At 40.4% G+C, this 20825-nt stretch overlaps 1 protein-coding gene across 1 annotated transcript in view; it reads right to left on the bottom strand.

The window, feature by feature from the left end:
• LOC130544113 (uncharacterized) overlaps nucleotides 1-16566 on the bottom strand; it is a 30194-nt gene extending 13628 nt beyond the window's left edge. Inside the window, exons 1-2 of the mRNA XM_057314213.1 lie at nucleotides 16111-16566; nucleotides 7843-8019 (exon numbers count right to left, since the gene is read on the bottom strand). Coding sequence (XP_057170196.1) covers nucleotides 7843-8019; nucleotides 16111-16566 — 633 coding nt within the window. The remainder of the gene's footprint in view (nucleotides 1-7842; nucleotides 8020-16110) is intronic.
• Nucleotides 16567-20825: the final 4259 nt, after the last annotated feature.

Genomic DNA, 20825 nt, shown 5'->3' with positions numbered 1-20825 from the left:
GGCCAAGATTATCTCTCCTTCCACTTATGTAAGGAGAGCATTTATCAGACGGCTGTTGTGCACCTGCTTTCTTGGTCATGCTCTCAACATTCATCAGAAGCACATACGCACAAGCCCAAGCTGGCAACAAAAAGCAACAGAATCTAACACGGCTCAGAGCTTGTGGCCAATTTCCAAGGGACTTCAAGACCCATGATTTAGCTAAGAATTCACTAAACGTTCAAGGGCTTTCTGAGCAGAAAGAAGGTCCTGAAAATTTGAGGTACGCACTGACTTGCTTTAAGAGACATTTTTATAGAACTGCTCATAAAGGAGCAATCTTCCTTATACTCTGAAATTATGCAGAACAGAATCTTAAAATGCAGTTACCCCTGATGAAAACCTATTACACTGATGTGATTACCAATGATTTTTGGAAGTTCTAAGTATGCATTCACAGGTTCTGCTAACTGGAATGAAGACAATCATTAAGAATAACCAATTACCTCTTTTACTTGTCATATTACAACTGCTGTGCTAATAAACTCAAACACTGAGCCATTAAAAAATTGTTATCTTTTTTTCTCTTTTGATAATGTCCAAATCATGCAATAGAGCAAACAGACATATAAGGACAGGAGGAGAAAACCAGAATTCCGTAAATATACAATACTATAATTGAGAGAGCAGTACCTTATGACAAATATGCAGCATGTTCAATTAAATTAAATACAAGTGGAGAAGGCCCAGACATCCTTCAGCAATAATCAGAATGGCACAAAGGCAGTCATCAGGGCTTCTGTGCAGATCCGTGTTCGGCAATGTAGAGTCTACAGGTCAGCTGCCTGTTTGTGAAAAGTGTTTTGCTGTGCCCACTTGTTTACATATTGCCTGTGGCATTACAGACTGTCTTTGGGTAGGAGATAGTAGCCTTGGTCTCTAGAGTAAGAGAATGCAATAAGATCCTCTGTGATTTGAGAATTTAAAAAGAAAAGGCTGCCCAGTTCACAAAGGAAATGCAGAGGGGTTGGGATCCCACGTGAAGGAGCTGGGCACTGGAACCAGTCTGGCTGGGGGGTGGGCGTAGGGTGGGCCCCTCGGTTGAGAATGGACACTGACACCCGGGTGTGCTCAGAAGAGCTCAGCGCAGCAGGAGGAGGTCTGCCCTTCCTGGAGGGGCCCCTGCTTGGGTCAGCTGGTCTGCTCAGTCTGTCTCTCTAGCAGCTGAGAAGCCCCCTCCATCTGGCTGGCCCTGCACACGACTTAAGTCACAGCAACCACAAGGACCAGTAAGAAATGGGGGAAGAAACAGGCCACTTACAGCCCAATTCCCCTTTGCTTGGGGTTGTACGGTTTAAGGAGTCACTTTCTGTTCCTGAGATGAAGCTAGAAATAGTGTCTTTCCTGTAAAATGAATGAAGTCCAGAAAACTCAGCTTTGTGTGGCCAAACACATGAAATCTTGAATACCATCTCTCCTCTTCGGGAGACCCAGCACTGAAAAAAAAGATTCTCAGCCAAAGAGGAGAGTTAGGGCTCTTGCAGTTCCAGAGACCATGTAACCAGAAAGACTGGGGCGGGGGCGGGGGCGGGGGCGGGGGGCGGAGCTGACTGACCGCGTGCAGGCTTCTCTCCGGGTTTTTCTTCCAACACCAGCCAACTCTCCAACACTAACTGGGTGCCCAACCATTCCACTCAATTCTGGCCCTAACTTCCTAGAATTCACATAGACTCCAGAGCTCAAAGGCGCAGTCCCATTAGACTGACGCCACTTGGGACACGAGCCACATCAGGGTGCCAGGCTACCCACACTTCTTCCTGACCCATGACCCCCTCTAAGGTTCAACATTTGCTGCAATAACTCACAGAATTCTGGAAAACACTTTACTCAGGTTTTCCAGTGTTAAATTAATTGAACAAGGAGGCCATTACACTGACCTGACTCTAAAACCTTGGTGGCTTTGGATAAACCAAAAACTAAGCCAGTAACTGCCTCAAGGTTAGGAAATCAAAATGCTGAGGACAACCAATCACAGCCAACGAGATTTTAAGCTATAGCCAATCGATAATAGCCTTACTTTGCTTACATCTTTGCGCTACAAAAGCCTCTCCTCCTCAGCGCCTGCTGGAGTGCTCCTAAGCACACCTGGCTTGGTTGGTTCCTAATTCTAAATGGTTTTGCTCAAATAAACTCTTAAAATTGTTCATGGGCCTCACTTTATCTTTTAATCGTTACGGTGTCTGAAAGGGAACCCCAGGAGACCTCCGACATCCCCCAGGAGCAGGAGCAACCAGGCAAGAGTACCTGCTGGGTCCCTTAGGCTCGCTGCTCTGGCTGACCCCGGAGGTGGAGGGCACGTCCTACTTGCACCCTTTTGTGTTACAAGCTTTCGGACCATTTGACCGTTTTTTTCCAGACGGTTCGGAAACCAGACGGAGTCAGACTTGGTCTGACTTAGAAACTGGATAGGTCCGTCGTCAGACTGGTTCCGACTTAGAAACCGGAGGGGATTGGTCAGACTGGTTCCGGTGTTGGACTGGTTCCGACTTAAAAACCGGATGCGTCCTGGGACAGACTGGTTCCAGGGTCGGACTGGTTCCGGCTAGAAACTGGACTGGGTCTGGAGTCGTAGTGGTTACAGCTACTCCTACTGGACTGAGTACAGTGTGAGTCCTCAGGTAATAAAATTTTGTTTTAAGACAGAACAAGCACGTTACCTTACCAAAGATAATCTTGAATTACAAGCGGCCACAATGGAGAACTTCTCACCTATTATAAGCTTATCCATTTACAAAGTGCCTTAGAGAAAAAGGGGTCTCAATCAGGCACTCGCTATAAAGAAGAGGGAAAATTATTTTTTCTTCCTCTGTACTTTCCGGTGACCAGGATGAGACCTGCTGGGACACCCCACTCACTATGGAGCCTGACGGCAGTGTCCTTGGAAAACTGGCAGAAGCCCGCAAAGGGTAAGAATTCTTAATAAAGCGGGGATTCCAGATCTTTATCTGGAGTGCCTGGTCCAGAGAGGAAGGTAAAATTTCATGTTTTCTCTTCTTTTCTAAATTCCCATTGGCGGGAAGAAACATTGGTTCTCTATCCTTTCTCTCTCCAGGACAGCTGTTGCTGTCTCATTTGTCTCATTTTGTGTCTGGCAGCCATTAGGTTGGAGGCCCTCAAAATAGGGCTGGATAGAATAAGGACTGTACCCTGTTTGTGGCTGAGGTCCTACTAACTGTTGCCTGCTCTCCAGGGGATTTGTCTCAGATTTCTTTGGGAGTAGCTCTGGATCTTGGGAGGGCAGTATCCTTTGCATCTTCTTTGGGGATCTTCTCTTATATCCTTTGGGGACCTTCTCTTGCCAGGAATATTTACTGTTTGTCCTAAGTGAAACCGACAATATATTCTAAAGGATTTTTTGTTTTGTTTTGTTTTTTTGTTTTTTTAAGTAGCTTTATGGTCATAAGTTGGCCAAATTGGAAGTGAATATTTAGAGCCTAGAGGAACTTTTTTGGGGCCTTTTCCCCTAAGCTAAAATGAAAGTATATAGCCAGAGGGAAAGAAAAGCATCCCGAAGCCTTTGTGGAAGGATTTACTGAAACATTCCGAAGAAACACAGCTTTAAATCTAGAACATAGGATTTTTTTGAAGCATTTCTATTTTTAAAATATATTTGTTTGTTTGTTTATTTATTTGTTTTAAGTAAGCTGTACACCCAACGTGAGGCTTGAACTCTTGACCCCGAGATCATGAGTCACAGGCTCCACTGACTAAGCCAGCCAGACACCCCTAGAAAATGGGATCTTTCGATTTCCATCTTAGTTGAAGAACTTCTCCCTGATATAAGGCAAATGGAGGATAATGTAGTTGGATGGGTAGGTCAGTATCTTGACAGGATATCATTCAGGTTGCAACCCAATGCTGTGAGGAATGAAAAATAACTGTGCTTGTCTTACAAATCGAGTCTTTACAAGAACAGAAATGTGGCTGTAGAAACAATTTAAAGCCCACCTATCCTCTTTACCAATCCCCACACCTCCCCAGTTCATCTCAAAAGACTCGCAAATATTATAAAACATTTGAATTTAGGAAATAAAAGACCTTTGTGGAGAAACTTTTATCTTTTCTCTGTGCCTTTGAGATATCAGTGTTGTACCTTGTCGTCTCCAGGAACCCAGAGCCAGCTCTTGAAAGGCAAACTTCAGGGAGGTAATTCTTGTCAGGAAAAAACAAACAGAACAAAAAAACCCTATTTGGAACATAAGGTGGAAGAAAAACCTTAAAAGTCTTTCCCACAATTATTAGTAAAAGCTTTAGCCATCTGAGCAGGTAACCTTAACTTACTTAATCTGCCAGAAACACAATTTGGATCCAGTTGTTCTTTTTATAAACTAGTGAGTTTTGCATTACTGTACTTGTATCCTGGCTAAAATTTTATTTTATTTTATTTTTATTTTTATTTTTTTAAAAGATTTTATTTATTTATTTGACAGAGATAGAGACAGCCAGCGAGAGAGGGAACACAAGCAGGGGGAGTGGGAGAGGAAGAAGCAGGCTCATAGCAGAGGAGCCTGATGTGGGGCTCGATCCCAGAACGCTGGGATCACGCCCTGAGCCGAAGGCAGACGCTTAACGACTGCACCACCCAGGCACCCCTGGCTAAAATTTTAAAACTAAAGTGATAAGATCTCTGAGTCTGTATACATTTATGTGTGTTCATGTATGTGTGTGTATATATATATATTTATATATTATAGATACGTGATATTTTTCTACCCCTGGACGGTATTACCAAAATTGATTTGTAAAGAGGTCTCTTACATTGGTTTAAAGACAAATAAGCATTTATATAGATTAAGTATACTCTCAAATACAGAAGTGAACCCAAGGGTTTTTCAGTTTGATGTGATCTAGGATACTCGGAAAATAAAACCTAGTTTAAATTTGTTGGCTTAATTAAAACAGGCATATCTTTAAAGTTATCAGCATTGAATATAATACTTTTATTCCATCTAGTTTAATGAAAGCCTGGTTATCTCCATTACAGAATTTGTCAGCAAAAAAGATAAGACGATGGTTAGCTGTTTAATGTCTCATGAAATTTTTATGCATTATCTAAGAATAGTTGTTAAGAACAAGTAAATAGATGTAAGATAAAAGTTCATAAATAAACCTTTCAACAATAATGAGGGTTTATGATATGTCTACATAAAATTAGTTTCCAGAGTCCTTTTGGTAACTTGAAATCCTAAAGTTGAACTGAGATAAGTTTAGTGGTGAATATTAATAAATATCTGATCATTTCCCAGAAAGATAAAACACTGAAACATTAATTACTGAACATAGGTTTATCTGCTCCGGACTTCCTTTTACAGAGGCACTAAAGATACATGGGCCTAGTAGTAAACATGTTTTGTGCCACACTGAAAAATTTACTAGAAAGAAGAATGTACTTCTAGAAATCGCAAAATGTATTTATAAATTTGCCAGTCCACAGAATGCTAGTGTAACAGTTCACCATTGCTTATTTCTTAATTTTCACCAGAAATTAAGATTCTAAGGGCAAAGAATTCTAATCAATGTATTAATTAAAACTACTTAGAAATAAAAGAGATGAAAGGAAACAACTGTATACAAAAAATAGGTAAAGGAAGTAGAATGAGTGATGGTTCCAGAATGAGAAAGAGGAAAAAACTCAGACAAAATCAGAGTGGATGTGAAAAAGTTGTAGAAGGTTTATGGGAAAGGAGTCTTAGAAACAGAATTTTATGTCTGGCCACACTGATTAAAATGGGAATGGGTTTGTTTAAGTTTTTAAAGATGAGTGTTAATTATCAGAAGTATACTTTACAAAATTAGAATTTGGTTTTCTTTCTATTAAAAGGACAAAATTTTCTCAGACTATTGGTCTGCGCTTGGTAAGAGATTGAGTAGGACTTTTTGTTGTTGTTTTGTTTTGTTTTGTTTTTTTACCTTTTGGGTAACCTACCTGGAAATCAAACATGTATGTGTTACCAAAATAATTTATTTTGCTTCACATTGCCTTTATCAGTTCTTTGATTACATAAGAAAACCCAGTCTTGGGGTGCATGGGTGGCTCAGTCTGTTAAGCATCCAACTCTTGACTTCAGCTCAGGTCATGATCTCAGGGTCATGAGATTGAGCCCCATATCACACTCCTCATTCAGCATGGAGTCTGCTTGAGATTCTCTCTTCTCCCTGTCCCTCTGCGCCTCCCACTCTGTCTCTCATAAGTAAGTAAGTAAGTAAGTAAGTAAGTAAGTAAATAAATAAATAAATAAAATCTAAGAAAAGAAAAGAAAGAAAACCCAGTCTTAATATTAAAAGAGCTAAATTTTGTTCACAACTGTGTAACCTTCTATATTCACCTTTAAAATCTTCTGTTGTCATGTTGGTGAAATAGGTAAATATTATTTCATAGTGATCTGAGATCCTATTTGGCCAGTGTTCACATCTTTTGACATTTTGGCCACTTCCCCAAATCAGATTCGAAATGAAGTCTTTTTGACTTGAAAGTAACTTTGAAATTTGAGGGTCCCTGGACACGTCTTACAGAGTTTGTCTCTCATCTTGTAAAAGAAAGATGTTAAACTAATTAGGTGTGGTGAATTATAAGGGATGCATTGTCAAGTAAGAAATGAGGACAAACATTCTTAGGTTTCTATATGTGAATGGATGTATGTCACTAATGTAGGTATCCCAGAAATGGTTTAAAGTTCTAGAAATTTGTCAATATTCTCATTGTCCAATTATCCTAGATTATTCGTATGCTACAAAAATAATGACGTTTCCTTATCAAATGTATTCTCATCAGATCTTTAACTATGGTCATGGTTTTCTTTTTTTAGTCTTTCTGTCAAGTACAGACAGTTAATTTTTTGATGCTTTTGCAAAGGTGCTTCATCTTCAGAGAGATTCATGGAAAGGACTCTGACCGCACTCTAGCATACAGGTTTCTGATAACTTTAAGACCTAAAAGTGAACTGGGTAAGGGTTTTCAGAATGAATGGAAAAACTGGATCCAAGCAGAACAAGAACTAATAAGATGGGATTGAATGGACTGATGAGGATGCTTATCACTTTTTTGCAAGTTTTTCTTTGAAACATTGCTGGCTCCTTAATATTTTATTTTTCTAGAGACCAAAGGAAGTATAGTTACTAAGGTGCATTTTGTGATGACTGAGACCTCCAAACATGGTCTCAAGGACTTCTATTAAGATAAGTTTGAAAGCCAGACTTATACCCCCAACATCTTTTGACTGTTTAAACTCCCATGGTTCTTTGACGCTTGTGAGATTGGAAAAGCGAGGCTTCAAGTGGGAGACTTTGGGATAAGGCAGGTTGGCCCAGGTAATTCATTTTTACAATGAAAGGTTGGCTCTTTTTATCCTGGTTATGAATAGCTGACATGCCCACCATCTCTCAGTTTGGGCCACTCTGGTTAATGGCTAATGTGTGTAAGATAACTGATCAATTCCTGGAAGAGTGGGTAATGGATTCTCTTACCAGTTTTGTTTGAAATGATCCGTGTTTTGCCCAAGGTTGAGCATTCTGTGTTGATACCAACTCATGTTCATTGCATCGTTGGCACAAATTGATTGGAGAAGTCACAGTCCCTAATGCTCCCCATGCTGATGACTCAGCCTGTGGAGTTGCCATTGTGCAGTGAGGTGGGAAGATACCTGGGCACATATCCCGGAAACCACCTGGTTGAGTGCTCTTTGTAAATAGGTTTTCAGAGGCAGAACAGACTTGTCTCTGGACCATAAGTGATCTAATAATCAACCTGTCGGCTTAGAATGGATTAAGTGGGAAAAATGATGTGAAAGACCCTCCAGGGCTTACCTGTCTCTGATCCAGTCTTGTGATGGTAGCATTAGCTCCATAAGCATTGCAGGATTCCACCACATAATCTGGACTGAGCCCCAGCACAGAGCAGGTCTCCCCATGGGAGCCATCAGCCACCACAATGATTTTGGGCCAGTCTGGCACCACCACCTTCCTCATAAAGTCATCTGTAAACTAAGACATAAAGATGGGCTGATGATGAACAGAGCACGCATTGACACACATGATAACATGGATGCTTTCTGTTGATGAACGAGGCAGTGACAAGCAAACAGACTTGGCTATTCTGTTTGTTGCTGCTACTATTAACAATTTTATTATTCACAATAATTTTATTAACTCTTGGAATTAAAACTGCAGTTTAATAACTATTTCTTATTCTAGGTATGCGTTAAGAGCTTTACATGTGTGTTTGCATTCAGCCTCAACAATTCTGTCAGGTGGGCATTATTATTAGGCCCATTTTAAAGATGAGAAAAATGAAGATTGGAGAAGTGAAGTAATTGTCTGATATCAAAGAGCTAGTAAGTGTCAGAGTCCTAACTAAACATAGGTATACTATTTTAAAGCCTGTGTTTTTTGCCGTTGCTTTGGTAGGTGCTAGAGATGCAGAAAGGGATAAAACAGTGTTTGCCCTTAGACCTAGAAGGTTAGATGACTCATTTGCAGTAATAATTGTCTTTTTTTTGCCCATTTAAAAATTGGATTGTGTTTTTATCGTTGAATTTTAAAGGGTTCTATGTATATTCTGGATACAAATCAGATACATTATTTGCAAATATGTTATCCCATTCTGTTGATTGCTTTTGATTTTTTTGATGGTGTCCTTTGAAGCACAGACATTTTGATTTTGATGAAGTGTGATTTGTCAATTTTTTTCTTTTGTTGCTTGAGCCATTGCCTAATCCAAAGTCATAAAGATTTACACCTATGATTTCTTCTAAGAGTTTTATAGTTTTAGCTCTTACATTTAGATATTGGACCCTTTTTGAGTTGATTTTGGTATGTGGTGTGAGGAAAGGTTCTAAACTGAGTCTGCTGCATATAGCTATCCAATTGTCCTAGCATCATTTATTGAAAAGATTATTTTTCCCCATCGAATGAACTTGGCCCCCTTGTCAAAAATCAGTTGCCCATAAATACACAAGTTTATTGTTGGACTCTCAATTTTATTCCATCGATCTATGTCTATCCTTATGCCGGTATCACACTGCCTTTATTACTCCAGGTTTGTAGTCACTTTCGAAGTTGGGATATGTGAATTCTCCAAGTTTTTTTTCCTTTTTCCAGATTGTTTTGTCTGCTCTGCTTCCATGCATTTCCATATGAATTTTAGGATCAGCTTGTCAATTTCTATATGTCTTATGTCTTTTTTTTCTGCCAAGAAGCCAGCTTGGATTTTGATCCTAATAACATTAATTCTCTGGACCAATTTGTGGATCCTGAGAAGGCCTCACTCTGTGTCAAACCCTGTGCTTAGCATTTTACCGGCATTATATCATTGCATCCTCAAAGAACCTAATGATATAGTTAACAGTTACCATCCCTGTTTTAAACATGAAGACAGTGAGGCTTTTAGAGTGTCAGAAGTCAAGTTTCTTAAGAAATAGATTCAGAGACAAGATTTTCATGCAGCAGGTTCATTGGGGAGTGTCCTCAGGATTAACATCTGGAGGGCAGGAGGGAAGCTGTGTTGGGTGGAGAGAGTAGTTGAAATGGGACGCAGTTGCAACAGAGGTCTCAGCTGAGCCCATGGGAAGAGCAAGGGCCCAAAACTGAGTCAAGGGGCCTGGTCTTTGTTTCTCATCATCAATGTAGGCTGCCCCAGAAGAGGTATAACCTTGGGTGAAACACCTCCCTCCAGTCAAGGGCAACTCATCAGGAGGGAGTCCTGGAGCAACCAGGAGCAAACACTTCCAGCAACTGGGAGAATGAGTACCTGAATCCTAGCATGTGGATGTGGAATACGCCACAGCATTTACTACAAGGCAGTTACACTTGTACTAGGTCATGCAAAGAGTAAATGGCAAAGGGTAACATCTGAGCCCTGTCAGTCTCACTCCAGGCTCCTCACTGTTAACACACTAAGTTCTCTCATTTGCAAAAATTCAGTTAGTGTTGGAATTATCCAGAACATCTCTTGCTGTGGGCTGAATGTGTGTGCCCCCTCAAAATTCGTATGTTGAAGTTGTAACCTCCAAGGTGATGGTATTAGGGGCGTGGGGCCTTTGGGAGGTAATTGAGTCATGAGGGCAGAGCCTTCATGAATGTGATTAGTGTCCTCATAATAGAGACCCCAGAGTTCTCTAGCCCCTTCCATCGTATGAGGCTACAGCAGGAAGTCAGCAGTCTGCAGTCCGGAAGAAGGCTCTTATCAGAACCCAACCATACTTGCACTCTGATCTTGGACCTCTAGCCTCCAGAACTGTGAGCAATACATCTCTACTGTTTATAAGCCACTCAGTCTGTGGTATTTTGTAATAGCAGCTCAAATGGACTAAGACATCCTCAGCTACACTCGCTTCCAACATCGAACTTTTGACTTTTGAAGTGTCTTAGTTTAAGGTCTTGGGGAGGAAATCTTACACTGGGGTCTCAAGACTCCAGAGTTTTAGAAATAAACTCTGTGAAATGGCGTTAAATCTTCCCCTTATTAACTCCGCTTAGTGAGAAGTGTGGATGCTGTCTTGGTGGTCAGGGCTTACAGAGGTAGAGTCTTTCTGATGGCCATCCCTGGCTCCTCAGATCACCTCACTTCCTCTGAAACATTCTTTCCCAGCAGTTGATCTGTGAAATGCAAGGAGTCTTCTCAGCAATTTAATCTGGACTCCTCTTTCCCTGATGGTCAGCATGGCAAGCCCACAGATCTTGTGCTCTGGGTGCTTTAAGTTGCTTTTGAAGGCACAGCAGAGTCTCCACAATCAATGCGGTTTAACCATTTTGCTCATGTTTTATCAGAAGTCCATAATGGGTTGACAAACATCTGATACATGGCTACAAAATTTTAGACTTAGAGTTTCAGTTGATTGAAATGGAGGATTCTAAACTGGAGCTTACAAGGCCCCTGAAACTGGGTGCCATGTGGCTGGTGTATGTACATACATGTGTTTTATGGAGGGGAGGGCTCAAGCTTCCCTGATGAACTCCATAACCCCCACAAAATATAGGACCACTGGTTTAAAAAAAAAAACCAAATTCTCCCCCCCCCCTTTTTTTTGTCACTCATATTTCCACTTCTTGATTTTTGCTGGTCTTGCTGAAAATTGGTCTTCGGTTGATACTGAGTCTGGAACACTGGTGTGTCATGTGGATAACAAAAGGGAAAATCGCAGTCCATCATAGCACCACATTTCTGGCAATTAAACCATACACCAGTGACCCAACTCCGTCTTTTCTGCTCATCTGAGAGTTGGGCATTGTGCCTTTGCCTTGTTTTAAAATACCTGTTTGTGTTTTAATCTATCATGCAAATATTTCCATAATATATTATACCAGGCTACGTGCAGAGTCTATGTGATGTACAAAAAATAAAAGTGACTATGATCTCAATAGGCCCTCAGTCTGTTTGAGACTTAAATAGAAGAAGGGGGAAGTGAACATCTATTGAGCATTTTCATTTTGTCAGATGCCTAAAAGCACATATTATCCTATTTGCATCTCAACAATCGGAGATTGCTCTTGTCCGTTCCCTCAACTGACAATTTTTTTTAAAGATTTTAATACCTGACTATTTTTTTTTTAAACCAGAAGACTAAGGGTGCCTGGGTGGCTCAGCCAGTTAAGTGTCTGCCTTCGGCTCAGGTCATGATCCCAGGGTCCTAGGATTGATTCCTGGAACAGGCTCCCTGCTCAGCGGGGAGCATGCTTCTCCCTCTGCCCCTCTCCCCCACTCATGTTCTCTTTTTCAAATAAAATGGTAAATAAATAAATAAATCATAAGACTAAGGCTCAGAGAATTTGGAAAGTTTATCCTTGGTCACACAGGAAATAAATGGTGAAGTATTTTTAAAAAGTGCACGTGTGTGGGTGCACTTGTTTATACAGTGGAGCTTTTCCTCATTCCTCTCTGCAGGGTTCTCAGTGGGTGGTCCAGGAGACCCTAAAAGTTCCTTTTAACTTTAAGCATGGAAGACAAGGATTGCTCCTATCCCAGAATAATATCAGAGGAGGATAAGGGAGATAAGACAGAGCTGAAAGAAGGGCTCCCCACCTCCCCCCTTTCTCCCACCCCATTTATGTGACAGGAAAGGTCTACTCTAAGTGGCATGGTGTAATTTTCAGAATTGAAAGATCTGGGAAGAACACTCTAGTTAGGTTTTCTTTTTTCTGGGAAGGAAATTGAAGCTGGGAGAAAGGGGCTAACAATAATGCCACTCAAATGATTTAATAGTTAAAGTATTTCATCCCCATCGTCTTCTCAGTCTGCCTTCTCATGATGACATATGACAAAGCATATTTCTGCTCATGCTGCCTCTGTAGTCCTAGACTTTCAAGGCTAACACTGTGATTGCATGATTTTTTGCTGTGCAGTAAGCAGACATGCTATGTTTGTGGGAATAAAATTACTACCTTCTGCAGATGTTTCCACTTTCTGGATTATACTAGAAGCACCCCAGAGGTGCATGGTATGGAGAGGAAGACCTCAGAACAGGGCTACCACATAAGCCAGTGTCAGGAAACAAACCAGTGCTAACTTAAGTATCTATTTTGCGCTATACATAGTATTTGACACATCCACACATCTCATACCATTTAATCGTCAATAATAATCCTTTGAGCTCGGTATATCTAATTTTTAGTAGAAACTCTGAGTATCTGAGAGATTAAGAAATTTGCCTGATTTCATCTGGTAATTAGTCATAGGTGGAGCCCATATGCAAATTCAGGTTGACTAATTCATACTTTTTCCCTCTACATCAGGCTACCTTTCAGTGCTTATCACAGCAGGTGAGCACACAGGATTTGGGATCTGAGCATGTGCCTGCAGGAGAGCTGAGAATGCTCTTCAGAGATCTGACTTTTATTCTGGCCTCCTTGGGGAAACCAGCAGATACTCAGAGTGGAGTATGTGGTGGGGGGGGGGGGTTATAAATGTCATCTTCTCTGCAGTTGGGAAAGTATGCTTACAATGGGATGACATAAAGAAGAACAAGAATAGCTAACATCATTGCATACTTACAGATATCTGCTAAGGAGCCTGTGCACATTATCTGATCAGTTCTCACAATAACCCATAGAGGCGGATACAGATCTACAGTTGAGAAAATGAGCCTTGCAGAAGTTAACTTGCCCCGGTTGACTGAGCAAGTTTTTCAGTTAATTAGGAAGTTAGGAACCTTACTTTGTACATAGGTCTGGCTGACCTCAGAACCTTAATTACTTTGTTGCATTGCATCTAATATCAAGAGTGATCATTCATTCTGTGCGCAGCAACCCAACAACTACTAAAACCACAGAAATCTTTTATTTCTGGGCAGCTCAGTTAAGTAAGTTTTATTGCCTAATGTCAGACCTCACTTATTTAGAGAGCTGCCAACCTAAGATAACCTCCCTCTTTAGTTTGTTGGTGGTTATTCATTCATTGGGGCTGCTGTTAATTTTAATTACTTGTTTGACCTTTGACCGCTATAAAGTTCATCTGATTAAAAAATATTTTCTTAACATAGAAAATTGCCAACAAATACCAAAAGCACTAGGTCAACCGAGCCAGACATGCTTGAATAAATAACCACAGAGCTTATAAAATGTCTGCCTGTGCCCTTGACATTTGTAAAGAGACATTTATGACTCCAACACAATCTTTGCTATCATCAGGTTATTACTAACATACCAGTCTTAACTTGACCATCAGCTTTGATTTTTCCACTGACAAGAGTAGCTTAAGTTTTTCACTTTTTTTACATTACTGGTACTATACAGGTCTCACCCCACTTAAGATATACACACACACCTATATATATCTTCTCAACAAAAGAGGATAACACAATATAAACACTTAGTACTCTAAAATACAGAAAGGCAACAGAAACCTGTAGTGGACAGGGAGCGGGTGCTTCAGAGATAGCTGTAAGAATGTAAATTAAGCATTAAAGAGGATTTCCTTTTTGTTGGAAATTGGAGAAATCCAATGAAGTTGGAGAGTCGTTATTTACCAAGAGTGTCTTTTTGGAAGGTGCTTGTAAATAGGGAAATTCTTGGATTCAGGGAAAGTCTCTTGAATTTGTAAGTTTTCCATCCATATGTTCTTTACCTAAATCTCTTGATTGGGCTCTTATTTTATTTTATTTTATTTTATTTTATTTTATTTTATTTTATTTTATTTTTTTTGTGGTGGTGTACAGATTGCTAGGCAGAAGTAACTTGGTAGAAAATATTTGAAAGAATTGAAAGGAGGGAAGTATAGGTACAACATTTTGATTCTGGTCAGAATTTTCCTATAAAATTTGTACACGTGAAGACTGTTTTTGCTCCACAATTCTGAGATGGAGTCTCCATAGTCATAACCTTCTCTTTACATTGAACCTGGGATGAAAGTTGGTCTGTGGGTGCTGGATCTGTGGTACTTTCAAGTGAAAAAGTTCTTAAGACTTGGTCTCTGCTTCACATTATTTTTCTTTCTCTTCACCCATCCCCTTTCTTTGAATTGGTAGATGCACTCTAGCTGTAAAAAATGTCTTTTTTCTACAAAGTGGGCTGCAACTTAAATCAGTGGAAATCTTGGTTACTGAAATATTAAGCTTTCAAGTGAATCTGTGGGCTTAACTGTAGAATGTGTTTGACAAGCACAAAAATATCAAAACAAGTTGGTCTATTAAGTCTGCTTACATACATAAAACAGTTTTCTCAATTTAAAAGTAATATATATGTTCATTTTAGAAAGTGTGTAAAATAGGGAAAGCACAAAGAAGAAAATAAAATTGGCCCATAAAATCCTATCATCCAGAAGTAACAGCTTATTAACAATTTAATGCATTCCTTTTCAATGTTGCATGTTTACTAATGACTGCACGTCTAAAAATCTACAATAATGTCTGCTCTGTTGTAAATTTAATAAATATTTGCCTTATGTGAACAAGATGATTTATGTGACCAGGGTCTGTTTTGTTTTTGATTACTGTGAATGTTCTGTCAGTTACAGCTATAAACAACATTAATCTGTTGTAAGATATTCCTGCTTGGTACCTGATTTTCTTTGGGTATATGACCTTGAGAGCCTGCTCTCTAGACTTATCTACATAAATGTGATAGTACATGTTAAGAGTGCTAATAGATTAATTAGATAATATAACTATATGTTAATGTTAATTTTAATTTTAATCTGTCGTATGCCCCCAGAAGAAAATGACGGCATGGGGTATTAGAACCCTGACCCTGAAGACGTGCAGATATGGATTCTAATCCTGACTCTGTGACTTCCAACCTTCATGTCCTTAACAAATTACTTAATCTCTTTGAGCCTTAATTTCTCCATTGCTAAAATGATAGAAAAACCCACATCATATGTGATTATTGTGAGATGAAAAATATGTACAAAGAGAAAGAAATCAGTAAATAAATTTGAATTAACCCACAGCGGGACTCAGAAAATTCTTTTAAGAAACCGTGGCTTATCATGCCATGTAAGTTTGTATAAGTGAAAAAGCCAGACTGTTATAAGGCTAAATAGTAGCCTGGATCCCCCCCCCCCAATGATGCCATACTAAAAGACGACAAATATTACGAGTGTTCACTCTTCAAAGGGAAACTCCAGGGCTGAGGGGCTGGCTAAATCTACACCTTGGAAAATACCTTCATTTTAATTTTCTTCTTTTCTTTGAGTACTCAGGAAATTTCTTTTCTCAAAGCCTCATGATATTTGATTTTTGTGCATTTGCTTATAAAAAGATGAGGGCCCTTTTCTCTCTAGTTCTTGGATATCAGTTTGCAGCTGTAGATACTTTTCATTTTCTAAGCCTCTCCTATAAGCAGCAGATTGTACAATGCCCTTCTACCTGCACTGTCTCATAAAATTGTCACAAAAACTTATAATGAAGTAGTAGTGTTCTACTTCCTAGATATTTTCAAATGTTACCCGCATTTTACAGATGAGGAAGACAATTGCTTGCTCTCTCTCAAAAAGCTGGTTTGATAACTAGCTTTGCCATTACAAGGCAAAGAGACAAGACAATCATGTCCATCAGTTGTCGCTAGCCCCCTGTGGTCAGCTGGTGTTGGGGGTAGAGAGGCTAAGTCAGAGGCGATATATTTTCCCAGTCCCTGCCTCACCTTGGTGCCCAGGAGAAGACAGAAGCCAGGCCGCTGCCCCTTCCTTTCCAGGAGGCTGAGCAGGTGCTCCTGGAAGACGCCGACCCTGGTGAAAAAGTGGCCGTTGCGCCAGCAGCCCTCCACATTGTCGAAGTCCACTCCCAGCGGCCTGAGGAAGCGGACGCTGCGCGGGTCCAGCGCAATCTGCTGCGGGCGTCCCAGCAGCGGGCCCCGCGCGCGCGCGTCCTGCACGGTCAGCTTCAGCACCCGGCCGGTGCGGACAGCGACGAGCGCAGCCGTCAGCCCCACCGGCCCGGCGCCCACCACTAGCACCGCCACACCGGCGCGCCGCCGCCGCAGCTGCTCCGCGGCTGCCTTGACCGCCAGCAGCAGCAGCACAGCCAGCAGCGTGCCCAGCACCGCGTCCAGCGCCAGCGCCTCGGTGCCGCCGTCGGGCCCCGTGGTCCCCGCACCCATCGCCCCACGCCTCTTTTCCTAGCCTGCCCCGGCCTTTGGGGGATCATGCGCTGCTGCAGCCACTTCCCCGCCGCCCCACCCCACACCCCCGGGCCGGACACGGCCCCACCCCTCCAGCCTCTCTCAGGCTCCTGGGGGTGTTAGCAGGCAGATGGCCCAAACACGTAGTTTCAAAAGTGGTTGGGGTGAGTATACCCCTTCATCATCCGGCTCTTGGCTCTGTCACCCTTGGAGTCTGTCCTTTTAAAGCTCCGTCCTTGTACCCCTACTGTATTTCAAATTACGTTTGTCGTGGTTTGTAATTATGTTCTTTTGGTAACTTTTTATTTAATGCTGGTCTCCTGTGTGTTTTTGTTCTTCACAGTAGGCCCAGTTCTTAGCACAACGTGGCATTTATGTAACTCAAATAATATACCAAATGTAATAATGTTACCGGCTACCTGTGAGGCTTCTTCCAAGTGCCACGACTTGTTTTTGTTTTAGCTCAATAGAATAATGAATATTTGTCAAATGAACCATTACCAAAAAAAAAAAAAATGGAACTGTTTATTTTTAATCCTAACAATTTTATGGGGTAACTATCATGAATATTATGAACCACTTACATTATTGTTTTACCCTTCCTCAGCTTATTTACAGATTGGAGAAGGATTCAGTGAGTTGAGATGACTTCTTTCAGGTCACAGAGCTAGTGAACACGCAGATGCTGGTATTCAAACCCAGGACAGACTGATTCCAAAGTTAGTGGTATTTACAGGGACCTGCTGTTTTTTCAGTTTGTACAGTCCTTTTAGAAAGCAACTTAGCACCAAGTTGCAAACTGTCTAAGGTTCTTCTCACCCTTTGATTCAATAATTCCACTCTGGAAATCTCTCTTAACAGGGGAGGAAAATCCAAAGTCAAAAAAGGTAAAAAAAAAAAAACCACAAAAAAACCAGGATGTTCATTGCAGCACTGTTTAAAGAAAAAGAAAAAAGTAAAATTCCCATTTCTTTAAATAAATATAAAACATTTATATTTAATTGTTTAAGTAAAATTCCAGTCATAAAAGTATCTGAAAAATTGCAATCATATATGTCCTTAAAGAATAACACATTGGAAAATTATGGAACCATGGGAAGAACGTTATGAAAAAGCTAGGAAAATGGTTATTTTTATAAGTAAAATAATGCTGGATATAACATTGGCTAATGAAGTATCCTCCACAACTCTCTGCGTGGGTGTTGGTAGAGTTAGTGCTGGGTATGTATGCTCTATAAATATTAATTGGATAAATAAATGAAAAAGACTGAGATAAAGGATAATTTCTAAAATGTTTTTTCTACTCTTCGAATTTTTTCTATGGTGAGATGTTTTGTTTTTATGATACAACAAAATCATAAAGATGCCATAGAGTATGTGCTTGCTCATAAATTATATATGCATGTTTCAACTCACTGTCCTGGAATGATCCATCTGTCATTCCTACTGATAGATGAGGAGTGGGGGCACCAAAATTTATTCTCATCTGGAGTCCCATATGTCATCAGTGTGCAGTGTGGGTCTTTTGACTCCAAGTCATATGACCTTACCTGACCTTGAACTGGGCTGCCATGTTCCAGTCTCTGCAATAAGAGACAGGAAACTGAATTCTAGTTCTGTCCTGTTCCTGGCTTGCTGGGTGATTTGGGGTAACTCACTTCTCTCAGGGTCTTTCCTTCTTGGATTTTTGCCCTGCTAATTATAAGATGGCTTTCTTTTCTGTTCTTTCAGTGGAGAGAGAGCTGTATCAAAAAGGGTTGATCATCATGTCTAATATTGCTCCCTCTGGTCACTCCATCTTTTGTCTCTCTGTTTTATTTTCTTCTGTTACTATTTTCTTTATGTCATTTTGTTATGCCATTTTGTCATGTTGATCTTTCCACATTTTGTGATACCATTTTGAGAAATGACCTTGTTTATTTCTTTGCCTGTTTATTGTATGTTTTGCCTATCTAGATGTAAGCTCTGTGAGATCATAACCTAGCCTATCCTGGCTGATATGGCAACAAAAATAGCTTAGATGGAAAAGATAATGTGTCTTGTGTAGCTTGAAGGGATTGGAGTAGCTCATAGAATTTACAGAAGCAGAGACCAGGACTTTAAAAATGACCAAGTCCGCACTGTGTGAACACATACCTACATGCAGTTATTTCTTCCACTCCCCTCCCCACTGCCCCACCTCATCATTTCTCATTACCGCTTCTCTTTGCTTTCCTTCACTCTGCACATTGCATCCATCTGGAAGGGAAGAATTCTGCCAGAAGCCCTAAATTCACTTTGTTCCAACTTAACATTTCCAGCAGTTTCATTGGCCCCATGTCAGTGGACAGCCACTGGAAAAGATTCTAATTGGTTTTGCTTGGGTTATGTATGGTTCTTTGAACCAATCACACTAGGAGTAGAATTGTCAGCCATGCTTGCTCATGGGTGTGCATGTGTTGTTTTTTTTTTTATCGTTAGTGTACATTCAATTTGGTATTTCTGTGCAAAAGCTTATTTAAATCATTGACCATTTTGTGGTGTTAAGTTTAGGTAAAACTGCATAGTAAGGTACTAATATTTTCTTCTTATAGTCCGGTGAATAGTCTTGCTCTCCTGTGTGCCATGTTGTTACATCCTTGAGTGTAGGAACCATAACTCCCTTCTTTTCTGTTCCTCCAATATTACCTAAGAAAGTGCTTCATAGTTAGTAGCTACCCTCTGCATTTCTGATAATCAGATTAAATGAGCTACTTAACTAGCTGAATTTGTGGGCCTCTTTATTTATTCCATGAGCTTTATTTGTGAGGATATGATTAGTTTCCACTACTCTGAAAACAGGAAAGACTATAAGTCTTTTTATTTTTAGTTTAAGAAATGCTATTCAGCAATGCTAAGAGAAAGAAATCATTGATCATTTCAATAAGTCCTCTTTTACCTCATGAATTTGAGGCTCTCTTGATACTTCCTTTAACTAATTGATTTTTACCTTGTACTTTATTTAATGATATGGATAGAGGCATCTGTGGTAGGTAGGAAAATTGCTCTCAGTATTGTTCTTCACGCAGATGAACTGTAGATCTTACCCTTGACATTTGAGTTGAAGAAAAGCAGACTTGGAGGAATCCATCAGAGACTGTCTCTAGGCGAGTAACTAAAGCTTTAGGCCCTTGCCATCAGACCGTGGTGTATGATCTAGTACTCTTGGTTTCAACTGTAAACTTTCAGAAACGCAGAATCTCTGCCCCAGCCCAGACCCTCAGGATCTGCAATTTAACAAGTTCCTCAGGTGATTTGTAAGCATAAGAAAGTTTGAGAAGCACTGCTGTAGAGATAAGAATCAGATTCCTGGAAGGCTTGTAGGGCCTGGAAGGTTGGGCTTTGAATATAATTGATACCTTCAGGAAGCCAAGTGTTTACCCTAGGGATGACAATGTTGGCAAATGTTGATGCCCTCCTACCATGAGCTTGGGAGAGACATTACTAATTGCTCAGGGCACTCTTTCCACCAAACATCAGGATGCTTGTCCACATTCTCTACCTAGTCTGGTAACTTTAATGGAGACCTAAAAGTTAGCCTTAGAGTTAAGATCTATTTATTAATCTTGCCTGAAGACCAATTGTTGTTTGCTAAGTAGTATCCAACAAGCAAAATAGACCAAAGGAAATCTAGGTTACTGCATCTTGTGGGTATGGCTTTTGGATAATTTGTTGGCCAAATAATAAAGTCAAGGTCTGAGTTTGCCCCTCAGCAAACCAGATAATCTCTTAATCCATTCCTTCCAGTCTTGCTCTGTCTCCCATCCATTTGCTCTTCCTCATGCTAAACTTATTTTGAATTTCCCTCTTTAACCTTCATCTATTCTTTTGAATTAAGCTTCTTCTCTCAATCTTTCTGGTTGGGGTACTTGGGAGAAGGATCATCTTAGCTATAAGCCCTATCTCCTGGAGTTCCAAACTCTGACACTGACTTGTATGAACCCTGGTTGTCTTTATTCACCATTTTGAAACAAACTCAGACTGAATGCCTTATCGAGGTCATCTGCTTGCCCAAAATGTTATCCCAAATGATAGAAACTGGGAGAATGGATTAGAGTCCACTTCCATTGCCTACTTGAACAGGCTTGACATTGTCATAGTTCCCCCATAGTTGCCAGAGATGTAGGATCTGAATCAATTTTTTGAGTTCTGGTCACAATTCCAATACTTGCTGCAGTGTGATGTGGGGCAAGTTAGCACATCTTTCTTTCTTTTTTTTT

This window comes from Ursus arctos, unplaced genomic scaffold (assembly GCF_023065955.2).
Source record: "Ursus arctos isolate Adak ecotype North America unplaced genomic scaffold, UrsArc2.0 scaffold_19, whole genome shotgun sequence".
Classification (NCBI taxonomy): Eukaryota; Metazoa; Chordata; class Mammalia; order Carnivora; family Ursidae; genus Ursus; species Ursus arctos.
Note: the sequence above shows the minus strand (reverse complement) of the source record. Positions and strands in the feature narration are given on the sequence as shown.